At 51.2% G+C, this 16,846-nt stretch overlaps 1 protein-coding gene across 1 annotated transcript; it reads left to right on the forward strand.

Moving 5' to 3' along the window:
• The first annotated feature begins 416 nt into the window (after positions 1–416).
• Positions 417–2,505, forward strand: LOC127317979 (putative UPF0481 protein At3g02645). The gene has a single exon (XM_051348588.2). It carries the CDS (start codon positions 504–506, stop codon positions 2,247–2,249), a length of 1,746 nt encoding a protein of 581 aa, XP_051204548.1. The 5' UTR covers positions 417–503; the 3' UTR covers positions 2,250–2,505.
• The last annotated feature ends 14,341 nt before the right edge of the window (positions 2,506–16,846 follow it).

Genomic DNA, 16,846 nt, shown 5'->3' on the forward strand with positions numbered 1-16,846 from the left:
GTGACTAGGCTTCTGTGTGATCGATCAGATTTTGCACCAAGGCACTAGTATCGATCGTACTATTGGCCAAGCACAATATGGCCGAAAAGCAACGTACGTCGTCTTTTTGGCTGCCCCCGTCTATACAATGAAAACATGTGAAAAACGATGTCCATTGATCAAGAGAGAGACATAAAGAAAAAAAAAAGAGACATCAAGTAATTTTGTTCGTCAAACAAGAAACAGAGAACAAAAAGAAACACCAAATGTCGGGAGTTCGATCATGACCGTTACTGTTCTTAATTCCCACGTTCTTATCGGCGTCTCCCGCGTCAAATTTAAAATCCTAATTTCATCAGTTGTATCTATCTATCATTAGTAACAGCTATATATTGCCACCATCGGTGAGCTTAACAACCTACAACTAGCTGCTCTTACGTCGTGGCGGCACAGCACAGGCACACGCACACTGCCCTGCCTTGCACACGTACTTAATTAGCGAGCGAGAGCATAGAAGTTATTCTATGGCCTCCAGCTCCGACGAGGGCAGCGGCAGCGGTCGCCGGCCGCTCGTGTTCGACGAGCTCCGGTGGGTGGTGCAGATCCGGGAATCCCTGACGGAGGACGCCGACGACGAGGACGACAACGGCATCCCGGTGTCGGTGTTCAACGTGCCCAAGCAGCTGCTGGTGCACAAGCCTGAGGCGTACGTGCCCCAGTTCATCGCCATCGGCCCCTACCACCACTGGCGCCCCGAGCTGTACGAGATGGAGCGCTACAAGCTCGCCTCTGCCCGTCGCGCGCAGCGCCGCCTCCGCCCAGCAGGCCTCAAGCTCGACGCCCTCGTCGCCCAGATCGCCGACCGCCTCGAGCGCAAGGTCCGCGCCTACTACCACCGCTACCTCGACTTCAGCGGTGAGACGCTCTCCTGGATGATGGTCGTCGATGGCGCCTTCCTCCTCGAGTTCTTGCAGATCTACGCCTCCGCCGCTGATGATGGTAGTGGCAAGCCGGCTCTGCGGAGGGTGTCGTCGAGAATGGCGCACCTGGTGGACTTTGCAGGGAGGAAGTCGGCGCACGGGCTCATACTCCGGGACATGCTCATGCTGGAGAACCAGATCCCCTTATTCCTCCTACGCAAGATTCTCGAGCCGCAGTGCGCGTCGCCGGAGGAGGCCGGCGAGCTGCTCGCGAGCATGGTCACCGGGTTCATGAAGGAACTCTACCCGTTCAAGATGGTCAATGGCGAATTCCCGGCGGTCGACGTCGCTAAGCATGCGCACCTGCTCGAGCTGCTTTACTACCTGCTAGTGCCCAAGCCAACCGAGGACGGCGCGGCGGAGGCACACGACCACGACGAGAGCTACGACATCGAGGAGCAGCCGGAGAACGGCGGCGGCAGAGGAGGTGACGAGAAAGCGTCCGGTGGCGGCGGCGAGTACGTGGCGCAGCTGTTCGCCGCGATGTGGGGCGTGGCGTCGAAGATCGGGAGAGGCCCTCTCCACCTCATAATGAAGCCGATCGCGTTCGCGGTGAAGGCGCCGTGGAAGATGCTCACCGTCGTGCCCGGGATGTCCGGAATAAAGCACCCCGTCGAGTCGTTCTTCATGTCCGGCGGCGCCGACGGTAGCGTCGACCCATCATCCACGTCGTCCAACCTGAGCCGACCGCCGCTGATCGAGGAAATCATGGTCCCTTCGGTCACCGAGCTAGTCAACGCCGGCGTGCAGGTAGCCGCCACAACCGGTGGCCTCTCGAGCATCAGCTTCGACGGCAAGACGGCGACGCTGCACCTCCCGGTGGTGACCGTCGACAGCAACACGGAGGTGATGGTCCGGAACCTCGTCGCCTACGAGTCTTCGGCGGCGTCCGGCCCGTTGGTGCTCACCCGGTACACGGAGCTGATGAACGGCATCATCGACGGCGACGGGGACGTGGCCCTGCTGCGGAAGCGCGGCGTGGTGCTGAACCGGATGAAGAGCGACGGCGAGGTGACGAAGCTATGGAACGGGATGAGCAAGTCGACGCGGCTGACGAAGGTGCGGGCGGTGGACATGGCGGTGGAGGAGATGAACCGGTACTACAACGGCCGGTGGCGCGTGAAGACGAAGCGGTTCTTGAGGAAGTACGTGTTCAACTCGTGGCAGCTGCTCACCTTCCTCGCCGCCATCATGATGCTGATGCTCACCACGCTACAGGCCTTCTGCTCCGTCTATACCTGCTCCCGATGGTTCGGCGCCGTCACCGTCTCGGCGGCGACGGGAGGATGATTTAAGTAATCGACCCGTTGCATTTCTGGTTTCGGCTACGCGACACTAATTAATATGCATGTGTTTGCAAGGTTTGACTTCCAGTGGATCGAGTAGTTGTGCAATTTACAAGTTTTTTGGGTGTGGAATCTGGCCATGCCATTGCTTTGGGAACATACTTTTTTTTTTCTTAACTGTTTGGGAATATACTTGTGGTTATCATAAAAATGGGTGTTATTCTAACATAATATATTCTGGGGGTGTACGGTGTACCTTTTTTTGGACTAAATCTCCGAACCTATTTATGTTACAGACTTACAGTTCATGTAAGTTTTAGCTCATGTTGATGAAGTGATGTGGCTTTTCCTTTAGCCCATGTACAGTACTATTTTAGAAGTAAGTACTACTATCTCTGTCCATAAATAGATGTGTTAGATTTGTCAAAATTCAGATACATATAGAAACTTTTAGTGTATAAATACATCAAAATTTGGACAAATCTAAGATATTTAGACTAAGCTAAGTTATTCATTTATATACAGATGGAGTAAAAAGTGTAAGTGTATTGAAGAGTCTTGTCGCTGAGCACCGACTCAAGGTAAAATGAATAGTATGTGGAAAATGAAAAGTAAGCAAAACAACACCAAACAAACCGTTGAACCATCGAGTCAGGACCCCGCTCCACAACCCAACGCCCACCTTACCCTTCTCTTCTCTTCTTCCAAAGAGAACTCTCCAGGCTAGGGTTCTTTGCGGCCGTCCCGATTAAGCTTCGTCGCCAGGCAGGAGCCATGGCCGTTGCTTCTAGTACAAAACAAAGAGCCACCGCATAATTTCTTGCCCCCTCCCTTTCTCCTCCCGCCTCTGTGTAGATCCGCGGTTAACCCCTAACTTGCTATCCGCCCACCCAGTAATGAGGAATGTCCTTATCAAGGGAGGCCAGATCCTAGGATCTAGCTTCAACGGTTTGGAGGATCCAGGGAATGTTGAGGCCATGAATGTTGAGGCCATGTCCTCGTAGGGAGCCCCGCCGCGGGAGGTGATGCTCGCGCGCTAATGCATATAAAATGCATACATGAACTTTGTTGTTTATTGTTACATATTCCAACGTTTTGCATGTTATTAGTTGTTATAAACATGTTTTGCATTGATTTTTGGGTATTTTTCAATGACCCTCTTTATTTGGTTTATAACTCTTCAAACATGAAACCCATGTTTTGCATATCTTTTAAGTTTCAGGGGTCCGATATAGAGTAATTGGACTTGGTTTTTTTCCTAGAGCATTGTTTATCAAAGGAGAAGACCCTGGGCTTTTGGAGAAATAGAGGAGAGCCACGAAGGCCAAAATGGCCCAAGTGGTGCTGTTAGCATGTGGGACTGTGCCACCTGGTCCAACTTGGGCCTCGAGCGTCTACAACCGTCCGTCTTCATCGATCTTAGGATCTCCGTCTCGGCCTAAAAATTCCTATAACAAGATCCCCTGATGCGTTTTCAGAGGAGGAGGCGGCTGATAGCTCCAAATTTCGATGCTTTTTATTACGAATTCTTCACCATCTATCACTCGGTTTCATTGGGTTTTCATTGGATTCGTGTTTTAACTAATGTTAATATCACAATCCAGACAAAACCTTATTTTTATTTATGCATTTCACGAAACCATCATTTATGGAGGATCCGAGAACATTTATGAGCCGATTGTAGTGAAATAAAGAGATTTCCTTTAAAGGCCATTTCCATCCAGGCGCACCAGAAGGTTTAGCGGGCAACCGTACGGGCGGGGCCGACCGTACCACCTGCCAATACTGCGCGCCGCCGCCTTCCCCATATCAAGGCAAGCCTTTTTCGTAAAGGCAACAACAACAAAAACACAACACATCAGCCACCATTCGCCCCAAAACAGAGGAGATCGGATCTGAAGAGGGAGAAGACCATCCTCGACTCTAGCAAAGATCAATCTCATCAAGATCACCACTTCATCCATCACACCCCACTTGTACTGAGAGAAAGAGAGAGAGATTCGTACTTGTAAGATTAGGGATTGAAACCTCTATTCCATCTTGGTTTGCATTTGATTTTATCTTGAACTATTCTGGCTTGCTACGGTAATATCGAGATGAACTCTATTTACATTGCTATGATATCATTATGTTATTCTCCTCTCATGTGTGAGTAGATCCCACTGACGCGGGAGATGTAGAGGATTAGTGAGATGTGATGTGCTAATTTTATTCCATCCATTTGTGAATTTATGATTAAGATGGTTATATATGAGGATGAATGTCACCACAAGAAAAGTTGTGATCTATAATGTCAAATTTTTGTGAGGTAATGGCCCTTTTTTGTCGCCTATGAGTCTAGCCCGACGATATGGGTTCTGTGGTGCATAGTGCGTCATGTAAGGGATTGCCAAAGATTTTTCTGTGCGTCGTATTTGGGCACCCTTTGGCCACGAAAAATTGGACCGTTGCAAAAGAGTTTTCGGGAGGCCGTCGACTGCTGACGTCATGCAAACTAACACGTGATAGACGCCGTTAACTCTCTGGTAACGTCGTTAACCGACTGAAACACCGTGGTAGATGGTAGGCCCACACAGGTCACAACACTTCCACCCTTTTTGCTCATTATCATATCCAACGAATATACATCGGATAGCTTTCTTGTCGAATTTACTTCGTAGATGACTGGGCGCAAACACATAGCATACGCAACCAAAAAAACGAAAGTGACTTCATAGTCTACTTGGTAAGGGGGTCGACGATTCCATAGCTTCTCGAATGGTGAGATTCCGCTTTCGAGACATGCCTTAAGTAGGCCGGCCCATTTAGTTTGCGGGCCGGGCCAGCTGACTTGGTTTGACCGGTCAATTGTATAACTTGGCTGGTCAATTAGGTATGTGGACTGGGTCTAACTTCTCAGGTTTACTAGTCAAAACCTAAATGGGCCGGCCCACTAAGCATGTGGGCTGTGCTTGCGCACAATTTGACGTGCGCGTAGTAGCTTCCTTGTGACGGTAAAGCACTCGTCTGTTGGGAACCCCAAGAGGAAGGTATGATGTGTACAACAGCAAGTTTTCCCCCAGTAAGAAACCAAGGTTTATCGAACCAGTAGGAGCCAAGAAGCACGTTGAAGGTTGATGGCGGCGGAGTGTAGTGCGGTGTTGGGGGGATGACCCCCGGTAAGCCAAAGGCATGCCAAACCGGATGGTTTGAGCCATCAAGATACCGGTTTAATATTGATACCGGAGGTCAAAACTAAGAATTTGGCTAAGTAAAGCTAAGCCGGTATCCCCAAGAGGGGTATACCGGAACCGGATAAAGAAGACACCGGGTTACCGGTAAGAGGAGCTTATCGGCAAAGCTGGTCAAAGATTCTCCCAGAGCTAGAAGACAAGGATGAGCTAAGCAAAGTAGCTTTAAACGAAGCCCTGACGCCAAAGGAGGAGGATGACGCCAAAAGCAGCCGCAGGACGTCAGCCTCCCTGATTAAAGATACCGGCGCCGCCATTTATGATTAAAGTGACTTTGTAAAAGTAGTTTGTCTAGTCAAAGATGCCATTAGATGCCATCAGATGCCATCAGATGCCATTAGGGTTTCTTGCCCTGTAAGCCACCACTCCCCTATATAAGGAGAGGTGGTAGCCCCATTACGGGCACAATGTACGACCTAACATGTATGTTCTTGTGTGCTAGTGTAAGCTCTTATGCTGTAGTCACAAACCTGTAATTTGCTAAGAGCAATAAAGAGAAAGATCTAGAGCGGAGTTCATCCTTGTGTTCTTCTTCTTGTTTCGCTACCCTTGGTTGTGTTCTTGAGGAAAGCATCCGGAAGTTCATCCAATCATATCACAAACCCTCCCCTGAATCCTCTAGCGCACATTCGGCCCCAACTTAAGCCATCCTATGGCATCTGCTCGTTCGCCACGACGACAGTTGGCGCCCACCATGGGGCCAGCAGCTGCGCTTGCTGGAGTACAAATTCGGGCGGGCCTCCTCACCGTCGACGGAGAGCGTGTCGTCACCGCTCTCGTCGACCGCGTCCTCGGCATGGACTACATCAACGACAACACCGGCTACTTCGCCAGCGGCGGTAAGTACCCCAAGAAGAAGCACATCGTCGAGCTCGGGAGCTTCCGCGTCTACTACGGCACCGTCCCTTAGCGCCAGCGCCTCTCGCCGGTGATGGTGGCTCCGGACCCCCCAAGATCTGCGCTCCCCAGCGGGCGCGCTGCCGGCAGCGTCGAGGTGCTGGTCGTTGGCGCGGACGACGCCGGCAAAGGAGCTGCGGCAGAAGGTGCAGCAACGACAAAATCCACACGCACGGCCAAGCCGCCAACCGAGCGTGACCAGGTGGTTGCCGGTACATCCGCGGCGCCACCGGAAACTCCACTTCAGGCGGCGATGAGCGTCCTCGCCACGCCCATCGCGCAGAACATCGACCCGGCAGCGGCTCAGGCGGAGCTGGAGGCGCAACGCCAGAAGCTGCTCGAGAACGGCAAGGACATCATCCAGGCGTAGCGCGAGCTGAACCTAACCCTACGTGAGTACAACGCTGCCCATGGCTTTGCTTCTGTTAGCGCTCATCTGGCTAGGCAACCGGAAAACAGGCTTAGAGGTCGCAATCTAGATCAGGATTTGCGCAAAGAGATTCTTACCGGCAAGAGTGCCTCTGCATCTGTTAGCATCGTAGAGAAACCCAAGTACAGTAGCCCGGATAAAACCTTAAAAGCTGTCAGGGCTGCAGTAGAGCTGTGTGAGTCGCTTACCGGTGACGCGTTGGCAAAGCAGCAAGATCGTGTAAAAGAGTTGCTTGACATGATTGAGGTGCAAAATGCTGAGCAGCAAGCTAAGATAAACAAGGCTGTGGCATCAAAATCTCTGCGTTCCGCAAGGAATGCCGGTAGCAAGTCCCATGGGCAGGCATCGTCCCCCCATCCAGACAAAAGAAAAGAGAAAGCAAATGCGCAGCAAATGACTGTGTACGACCCGGTCCTTGCCGGAAAACAGCAAGCCGGTGCCGGAAAACAACAAGCCGGGCGATACGAGGCCGGTAGAAAAAATCAAGGGGAAACAGATGCCCTTGCCGGAAACGGCAACGCCGCAAAAGAGTATGCCGGCAGAGAAGGAAGTGGGCAAAACTTCCGCGCTGCAAAAGCAGTGTACGTGGAAGAGGAAATGCCTCCACCAAGGTACCGGCAGGCAAGAGCCGCGGCACCAGAAAGATATGAAGAGGTTGACTCAGGAGCTGATAGAGTTGTGGTTTACCGGAACCCGTTGGGAGGCCGGTTAGGCGAAAGATGCCTACCAGGTCGGGATGCGAGGCACCGTCTGGATAGGGTGTATCTGTCTGAAATAGTTGAGGCAGAAGGACCTCCAGGTCCAAAATGTTTTGGTCCAAGGATCATGAAAGAAGGACCACCGGTTCGCAACTTCCAGTTGCCACGTGACACGAAAACATACGATGGCACCACTAAGCCGGAAGACTGGCTCGCGGATTATGTTACCGCAGTCTACGTCGCTGGTGGCGGAGGAACCGTAGCCGGAGGAGGAAATCGCCGTTGGGCTGTAAGAATCATACCGTCGTTCCTGGTAGGACCGGTAAGAATCTGGCTGAACAATTTGCCAGCCGGAAGCATAAACGACTGGCTGGACTTTGAGGAAGCTTTTGTGAGCAATTTCAGCAGCACCTATCGAAGGCCAAACAGGCCGCAACAGCTCGCTTTGTGCGTGCAACGCCCAAACGAAACAGACCGGGATTACCTGGCCCGGTGGAACACCACAAGAAACTCCTGTGAAGGGGTGATAGATGCTCAAGCCATAGCCTGGTTCAGCAGTGGGTGCAGAAGAGGTTCACCGTTGTGGCAAAAGCTGCAGCGGAGCAAGCCAACAACGTTGGCTGAGATGATACGTGTGGCCGATAGCTACGCATTGGGAGACTTAATGCAACCGGCAGTGCAAGCTGACCCGGAACAAACAAACCAGCCTCAGCAACGACAAGAACAATACCGGGATAACCGGCAAAACAAACGAAGGGAAGAGTTTCCGGATCGAAGGTATGGTCCACAACAAGTAGCCGCGGTGCAGGAAAATTCCGGCGCCAGCGGAAGCCAAAGGCAAAAAACCGGATCGCAGCCGTGGGCGGGTCCAAAGAAACAATGGGTTGAAAAGAAGCCCTGGCAAAATAATGAGGAAAGGTACACCATGGAATCCGCTATGGATCAACCATGCCGGTGGCACACGCCAAACCCCGGAAGGCCGGCTAACCACTTGACGAAAGATTGTACCTGGACCAAAAGGTTGATGGGCCAAGGCACGGCAAAGGATGCCGGAAAGCTACCACCACCACCTCCGCTCACTGGACCAAACGCCGTACCGGTACACCCGCAGAACCGGCCTCCACCACAACAAGTTCACCAGGTGGGGAACGGCAATGGCCAACCACCTCCACCGGCACCATTAGGCTGGAATATTTACCACGATCCGGACATGTGCTGCGTTGTGTTCGTCACTGAGCCAACAGACCGGCAAAGTGTGCACCGTCGCTCCATGGAGGTAAACGCGGTGATGCCAGCAGTCCCAAAGTACATGCTGTGGTCTGATCAAGAGATCAGCTGGTCGTTCAAGGATCACCCCAAGCTAATGCCTAATCCGGGTGGCTATGCTCTCGTGGTTGACCCAATCATGCATGGGCCAAATGCTCGAGTCAAGTTCAGCAAGGTGCTGATAGACAATGGGAGTAGCATAAACATCCTTTACCGGCACACTATGCGCACACTTGGGATAACTGAGAACATGCTGCAGCCAACGCACACGACTTTCCACGGGATCGTTCCGGGTTTGTCTTGCTCGCGCATGGGAAAATTCCGGGTGGATGTGTCCTTTGGTGGACGTGACAATTGCCAGGTGGAAAACCTTCTGTTCGAGGTAGTGGACCTGGACAGTCCTTACCATGCGCTGCTGGGGAGACCGGCACTGGCGGCCTTTATGGCCTCAACTCACACAGCCTATCTCAAGATGAAGATGCCGGGACCTCGTGGACCCTTAACCGTGGTGGGAAACTACAAAGTCTCACTGGAAACCGCTTCCGCCGGGTCAAATCTGGCCGAATCGCTGGTAATTGCAGAGGAAAAAAGAAGGATGCAAACTGTTGTTGCGTTGGCTCAGTCCTCACAGTTGAGCTTAGCGGCAATGAGTGGAAGCTTGGGCACACCGGCTTTCAAGCCAACCAATGAAACAAAGGACATCGTGCTGGACCCGGCTCACCCAGAGTGTACCGTTCGCATCGGTGCCGGCCTTACTGAGGCATAGGAAAGCGCACTCACCGGCTTCCTCCGTGAGAATCGGAATATTTTGGCCTGGTCTACTGACGACTTGGAAGGTGTTCCGAGGGAGCTGGCTGAGCACTGTCTGAATGTCCGGAAAGATGCCAAGCCGGTAAGGCAGCCGCTACGCCGGTTTGCTGAAGACAGAAGAAAGATCATTGGAGAAGAAGTAACAAAGTTATTGGTTGCCGGATTCATCGTGGAAGTGCTGCACACTGAGTGGCTAGCCAATCCGGTGATGGTCGAAAAGAAGAAAGAAGAGAACCTTGAAGCAAAAGCTCCAAAGGTATGGCGCATGTGCATCGACAACACCAACTTGAACAAGGCTTGCCCAAAAGATCCTTTCCCGCTGCCCCGGATCGATCAAGTGATTGATTCCACCGCTGGATGTGAACTGTTGTCTTTCCTAGATGCTTATTCCGGTTTCCACCAAATCCCCTTGATAAAGACCGCGTTTATCACCCCGCACGGGGCTTATTGCTATGTTACCATGCCTTTCGGTTTGCGCAACGCTGGTGCAACGTACCAGCGCTGTATGCAAAAGTGTTTGTACGATCAAATCGGTAAAAACGTACAAGTCTACGTAGACGATGTCGTGATAAAAACTAAGAAAAAAGAAACCTTAATCGACGATCTCCAGCAAACGTTTGATAACCTAAGAAGGTTCCGGATGAAACTCAATCCGGCAAAATGCACATTTGGTGTCCCAGCCGGCAAGTTGCTTGGTTTCCTCGTATCAAGTCGGGGCATAGAGGTTAATCCGGTAAAAATCCGGGCGATCGAAAGAATGACCATACCGCACGATCTAAAAGATGTGCAAAAGTTTACCGGAAGCTTGGCATCGCTAAGCCGGTTCATAAGCAGGTTGGGAGAAAAAGCTTTGCCCCCCTCTACGCTTTGATGAAAAAATCCGACACGTTCGTCTGGACCCCTCAGGAAGACGCTGCGTTTAAAGAGCTGAAAGCAATGCTAGCAACCGCGCCTATACTGGCTTCACCTTTGGAAAGGGAGCCCATGTTGTTGTACATCGCAGCAACAAACCGGGTTGTGAGCGTAGTGGTTGTGGTTGAAAGAGAAGAGGAAGGAAAAACCGTGCAGCGACCGGTATACTACCTGAGCGAGGTGCTCTCCCTCTCAAAACAAAACTACCCTCACTTCCAGAAAATGGCTTATGGCGTGTTCATGGCCGCCACAAAGCTTAAGCACTACTTCGAGGAGCACCCCATGAAGGTGGTAAGTGAGGCACCCATTTTCGATATCATGTGCAACAAAGATGCTAGCGGCAGGATTGCCAAGTGGGCGATTCAAATATCCCCATACGTACCGGAATACGAAAGAAGAGATGCCATAAAATCGCAAGCTTTGGCAGATTTCCTAGTTGATTGGGCAGAAATGCAATACAAGCCGCCAGACCAAAAGATAGAGTATTGGAAGATGCACTTTGACGGATCCAAGCTCAAGGAGGGGCTAGGTGCTGGTGTGGTACTTACCTCACCTAAGGGAGATCATCTCCGGTATGTTTTGCAAGTGCACTTCAGAGCATCCAACAATGTGGCTGAGTATGAAGCTTTGATTCATGGGCTTAAGGTCGCAAAGGAAATCGGTGCACACCGGATCCTTTGCTATGGAGATTCAGATCTGGTGGTGCAGCAGTGTTCCGGAGATTGGGATGCAAAAGATGCCAACATGTCTTCATACCGGTTTCACGTGCAAAAGATTGCCGGCTTCTTCGAAGGTTGCGAGTTTCACCATGTGCCACGGGCAGAAAACGAGGCAGCGGATGCTTTGTCCAAACTGGGCTCATCTAGGCAAGAAATTCCTCCTGGAATAGCCTTGGCACACTTAAGAGTACCATCGATAAAACCAAGCCCGGAGTCGGAATCAATTTTCGTACCGGAATCGCATGTTGTACCCATGGATATCGATGAAGCTAACCCGGGGACTACTCCGGTAAACTCGGGGACTGCTGCGTCCGTACCGGGAGAAGCAATGCTGGTGGATGACATGGAGATAGACGTACCGGTGTTTTTGGTTCGAGAAGCACCATCTTGGGTTAAACCTATTAAGGAATTCCTGATCAACGGCACCTTGCCGGTTGACAAAAATGAATCAAGACGAATCCAGAGAAGGTCCAAAGCTTACACCATCATCAATGGCGAGGTATACAAGAGAAGTGTTACCGGTGTCCTTCAAAGGTGTGTGGAGCCGGAAGAGGGAAAAGAAATGCTCGTAGAAATTCACCAAGGGGAATGTGGACACCATGCTTCATCGAGGGCGCTGGTTGCAAAAGTATTCCGGCATGGGTTCTATTGGCTCACTGCTTTGGAGGATGCTGAGGATTTGGAACGAAAGTGCAACGGCTGCCAGAGGTACGCCAAGCAAAACCATACCCCAGCATCCGGTTTAAAAACAATACTGTTAACTTGGCCATTTGCTGTTTGGTGCCTTGACATGGTTGGCCCGTTCAAAACCGCTAGAAGCAGCTTTACCCACATCTTGGTCATGGTGGACAAGTTCACCAAATGGCTTGAGGTAAAACCTATCGCAAAATGTGATGGGCATACGGCAGTAAAATTCTTAAAGGATGTTATCTTGCGGTATGGATACCCGCATAACATCATCACAGACAATGGCACAAACTTTGCTCAAGGTGAGTTCAAAAGATTTTGTGAAGATAACAATATCCGGTTGGATCTGTGCTCAGTCACGCACCCACAAGGCAATGGCCAAGTGGAGAGAACAAACGCCTTGGTACTTTCCGGTATCAAGCCCAGGCTAATTGAACCACTTGAAAAGACACCGGGCTGTTGGCTCGATGAGCTACCGTCAGTGTTGTGGAGCATAAGAACGACTCCAAACCGGTCTACCGGATACACTCCATTTTTCATGGTTTATGGGGCTGAGGCCGTGATTCCAACCGATATCATACATGACTCACCAAGGGTTCAGCAATATACCGAAGAAGAGGTAAAAGAGGCAAGAGAAAATGATGTGGACTTGCTAGAAGAAGCAAGAGAACTAGCCTTGGCAAGAACAGCCATTTACCAACAAAACATGAGACGCTATCATAACCGGAAGGTTAACCCGAGAACATTCCGGGAAGGAGATCTGGTGCTACGCCTGGTGCAGCGCACTGAAGGCCGGCATAAGCTTTCTCCCCCGTGGGAAGGACCTTTCATTGTGAGCAAGGCTCTACACAATGACGCCTATTACTTGGTTGACGCACAGGAAGCAAAGAAAAGAAAGGCGGACAGGTCCGGAGAAGAAACCAAGCGCCCATGGAACGTAGCTCTTTTGCGTCCCTTCTATGCATGAGGCTGTGTTGTAAGAAGTTCTTTTTTGTACCTTATATGTAATGAATAAAAGATGCCGGCACCCTCGAATGAATCTCGGGGACTGCCTCTACCGGAGTTGCATGTAATATGTTTATTTTTTCAGTTACCGGTTGGTTGCAGAACATCTTTTCTTTCCGACTTAGTAGCGTGCTAAACCTACCGGAGTCTTCGACTCTGCTGCTGTCCGAAACCCGGCTTCATGGCAAGCAAGATAAACCGGTAGGAACTAAGCACGCGAACCACGAGAAGAGAAAGTGGGAACAAACAATCCGGAAAGTTTAACTAACCCCGGTTATACCGGTTTTTTGTGAAAAAAATTCGAGTTATTTCTAAGTTCAAGAAAGTGCTTGCTTGGCAAAAGAACTTTGTAACTCATACGCCAAAAAACCCAGAGGGTAGGCAGAGGCAAAACAAAAGAACCAAGTGTGCATCGGATTGAATGCCGAAACAATTTCGGAATCTTCACAGTGCAAGATAAAAAAGCCAAATTGTGAGCAAAGTGCTGAGTTAGGAAAACACAACTTAATAGCTTACCGGCATACCATACCGGCATAAAATGTTGTAGCACAACCAAAAGCCAAAAGGGCTAAGTTTTATATTACATCTTGAGACCCCGGCATACCGGGGCAGAATTTAACAGACATTGTTTTGAGTGAAACGAGACAGGCAAACAGCAACTATTCAAGTAGGGGGAGCGTCAAGGAGAGCATCACCGGGTGCTGGAGCTTTCGGAAGCATGGCATCTTCATCTTCCTCGTCTTCCTCTTCGCTGAGAAAATCTTGGACACCTGGAGGAGGGGGGATGAAGGTGCGCATCGTAGCGTACTCGGTGATCCGGTAAGCTCGGTCCTCGCGCTTGGCGGTGAGAACCGGATCCAGGTCGGTGGGGGCTTCCTCGCGCACGCCAACAAGGGCGTCTGTTATCACCAGATTTTGGCCAAATCAGGAGATGGGCCGTAAGGAAGATGGGCTTGGAAGATTACACGTGGAAGATCTCTGAAGCGGCCTTGCACGAAGAGTTTGGGCTAGATTGCTCGTGTATCTGTAATATAGTAGATCGCATCTTAGATTAAAAGATAGAGTTTAACCCGTGCACGGTTAGGTGCACGCCTAAATTAGAAAGTCCCCTGAACTATAAATATGTATCTAGGGTTTATGAAATAAACAACAACCATCGTTCACCACAAATCAATCTAGGCGCATCGCCAACTCCTTCGTCTCGAGGGTTTCTTCCGGGTAAGCATCATGCTGCCTAGATCGCATCTTGCGATCTAGGCAGTACAAGTTTATTCGTTACCATGCGTTGCTCGTACTGAAGCCTTTTTGATGGCGAGCAACGTAGTTATCTTAGATGTGTTAGGGTTAGCATTGTTCTTCGTATCATATGCTGTCGCAGTGCAACCCTCATACATCTAGCCGCCCTTACACCTATCTTAGGTGTAGGGGCGGCACCCCGCTTGATTATTATTTAGTAGATCCGATCCGTTACGGTTGCTCCTTGTTCTTCAAGGATTAGTTTAATATCTGCAATAGTTAGGCCTTACAAAGGGTTGGAGGATCCAGCGGCGTGTAGGGTGTAGTTTGCTAGCCCTAGACAGGATGTTCCGGGGATCAACCTCGTGTTGGTTTTTAGGCCTTGTCTAGGATCGGCTTATGATCACCGTGCGTGGCCGCGAGGCCCAATCGTGAGTAGGACGTTCCGATTATGCGGTGAAAACCCTAAATCGTCGTAGATCGTTTTAGCTTTATCTTGATCAAGCAAGACCCCCATATATTCGTGCACATCGTACGAATCATGGGTGGATCGGCTCCTTGAGCCGATTCACAGGACAACCTGAGAGCCGATCGAGGCTCGTATTTAATGTTTACGTGTATGCCATGCAGGAAACTAAGCGAGGCATCTCCATCACCTTCCTGACCAGGTATAGGTCAGGTGGCACGCCCTTGCATCAGCATCGGACGTGCGTGCCGGAGTCTTTGCGGGCCGTCGCTCGGAGGGACCAGGGCCAGCTGCAGCCCTAAGTTGCTCCCGGCTCTCCTGTGTTGCCCGTCGTTGCTCGCCGGTGGGTTTCTGTCCGCAACACATTCTGGCACGCCCGGTGGGACAATCTTCTACATCAACCACATCACCTTCTACATCCGAGATGGCGGACGGCACCCCAGTCACGTACGAGGATCTGACCGAGGAGCTCAAGAAGAAGTATGACGAGGTCAAAACGATCCTCGAAGCCGACCTCATCGGCTCGTTTCACAGAACCCGTTCACATGGCATCAGGTGGAAAGGGTTCTCGCCTCAAGGTGCGCTCGATGGAATAGACCTGTCCGCCCCATCGGAAGAACGCACCAGGTCCCTTCGTCAGGAGATTAACTACATGGTGGCTCACTCGCTACACCGCCACTCTGAGAACCTGGTGAGCACTTTGGAGCGTGTTGCTCTTCGAGTGATCCAGGAAATCATGAGTCGTCAATACTCTCCGTCAGGACCAGCTCTCGGGACATACCAGGGAGAGATGCCACTCCAGTCCCGTCCACCACTGCCATTTGCGTTGGCAGCACCAGAGGTGCCGAATTCACCGGCATTCGTCGTCTACAAGATCGGTGGTGACCCTAGTGACTGCCAGTTCTTGCATGAGGCGCCTAAGGAGATCCCTCACGGGTACATGTGCACATACGTGCCAGACTGCGGTAACTGGGCGCTCACAAACCAGGCCGCAACAGCAGGGACTTCTGGAAAAGCAGGAGGAACGTCAGCGATGGATCTTGAGAAGCAGCGTGGCTAGCTAAATATGCCACTCCGACAAACCTCCAGAGCTCAGCTCCTGCAGTTGGCTCAGAGCTGGAAAAGCAAGCATGGCTGGCTAAGTATGCCACTCCGGCGAATCTTCAGAGTTCGACTCCTGCAGCCAGCACCGCGGATCAAATCAGTACGATCCTGAGAGACCAGTTCGGCATGGTGCCGAAAAGGAGGACAATCGGCTATTCCAAGCCGTACCCCAACGAGTACGAGTTGGTCCCGCTACCACCCAAATATCGGCTCCCTGATTTCTCCAAATTTAGTGGATCAGATGGTTCCAGCTCCATCGAGCATGTGAGCCGATATTTGGCACAGCTAGGAACGGCCTCAGCGTCGGATCCACTACGCGTGAGGTTCTTCGCACAGTCCCTCACGGGATCGGCTTTCGGGTGGTACACTTCGTTGCCACCGGACTCGATCCGGACTTGGAAGCAGTTGGAAGAACAGTTCCACATGCAGTACCACTCAGAGGCTTCCGAGTCTGGCCTTGCCGATCTAGCTCAAATACGTCAGAAGCGTGGAGAAACTGTGGCAGAATACATCCAGCGCTTCAGAAATCTAAGGAACCGATGTTATTCGGCTCGTGTAACTGAAAAGGAAGCAGTCGAGTTGGCAGTGGTGGGCCTCTCATCACCAATCAAGGACATGGCCTCCCAAGCAGACTACCCTTCACTGGCGCACAGGGGTCTGATAGTGTCGGCATATGAACAGCGCCACCCGGACTTGTACCAGGACAAATTCAAGCGTGCGGTAGTCCTGGTTGAGGCAGAGGAAGACGAAGGCTCTGCGGGAGATCAAGAAGTAGCAGTGGCTGAATGGACTCGGGGGGCAACCCCCGTGTCCTGCAAATGGGTGAAGCCACCAGGTCCGCCCAGAGGGTTCGATTTTGACGTGACTAAAACTGAGCAAATCTTCGACCTCCTACTCAAGGAGAAGCAGTTGAAGTTACCCGAAGGCCTCAAAATCCCCACGGTACAGGAGCTGAACGGAAAGCCATACTGCAAATGGCATAACTCGTTCTCCCATACCACCAACGACTGCAGGGTGTGGCGTCAGCAGATCCAAATGGCGATAGAACAAGGACGTCTAATTTTTAACCAGTACGCCATGAAGGTCGACACCCACCCCTTCCCCGCCGTTAACATGGTGGAGTGCACTTACCTTGAAGGTT

Source organism: Lolium perenne, chromosome 7 (genome assembly GCF_019359855.2).
Source record: "Lolium perenne isolate Kyuss_39 chromosome 7, Kyuss_2.0, whole genome shotgun sequence".
In the NCBI taxonomy this organism is placed as follows: Eukaryota; Viridiplantae; Streptophyta; class Magnoliopsida; order Poales; family Poaceae; genus Lolium; species Lolium perenne.

Bases quoted from the DNA above. Each gene is read 5' to 3' on its own strand.
- LOC127317979 (XM_051348588.2), top strand. From the start codon at position 504: ATGGCCTCCAGCTCCGACGAGGGCAGCGGCAGCGGTCGCCGGCCGCTC.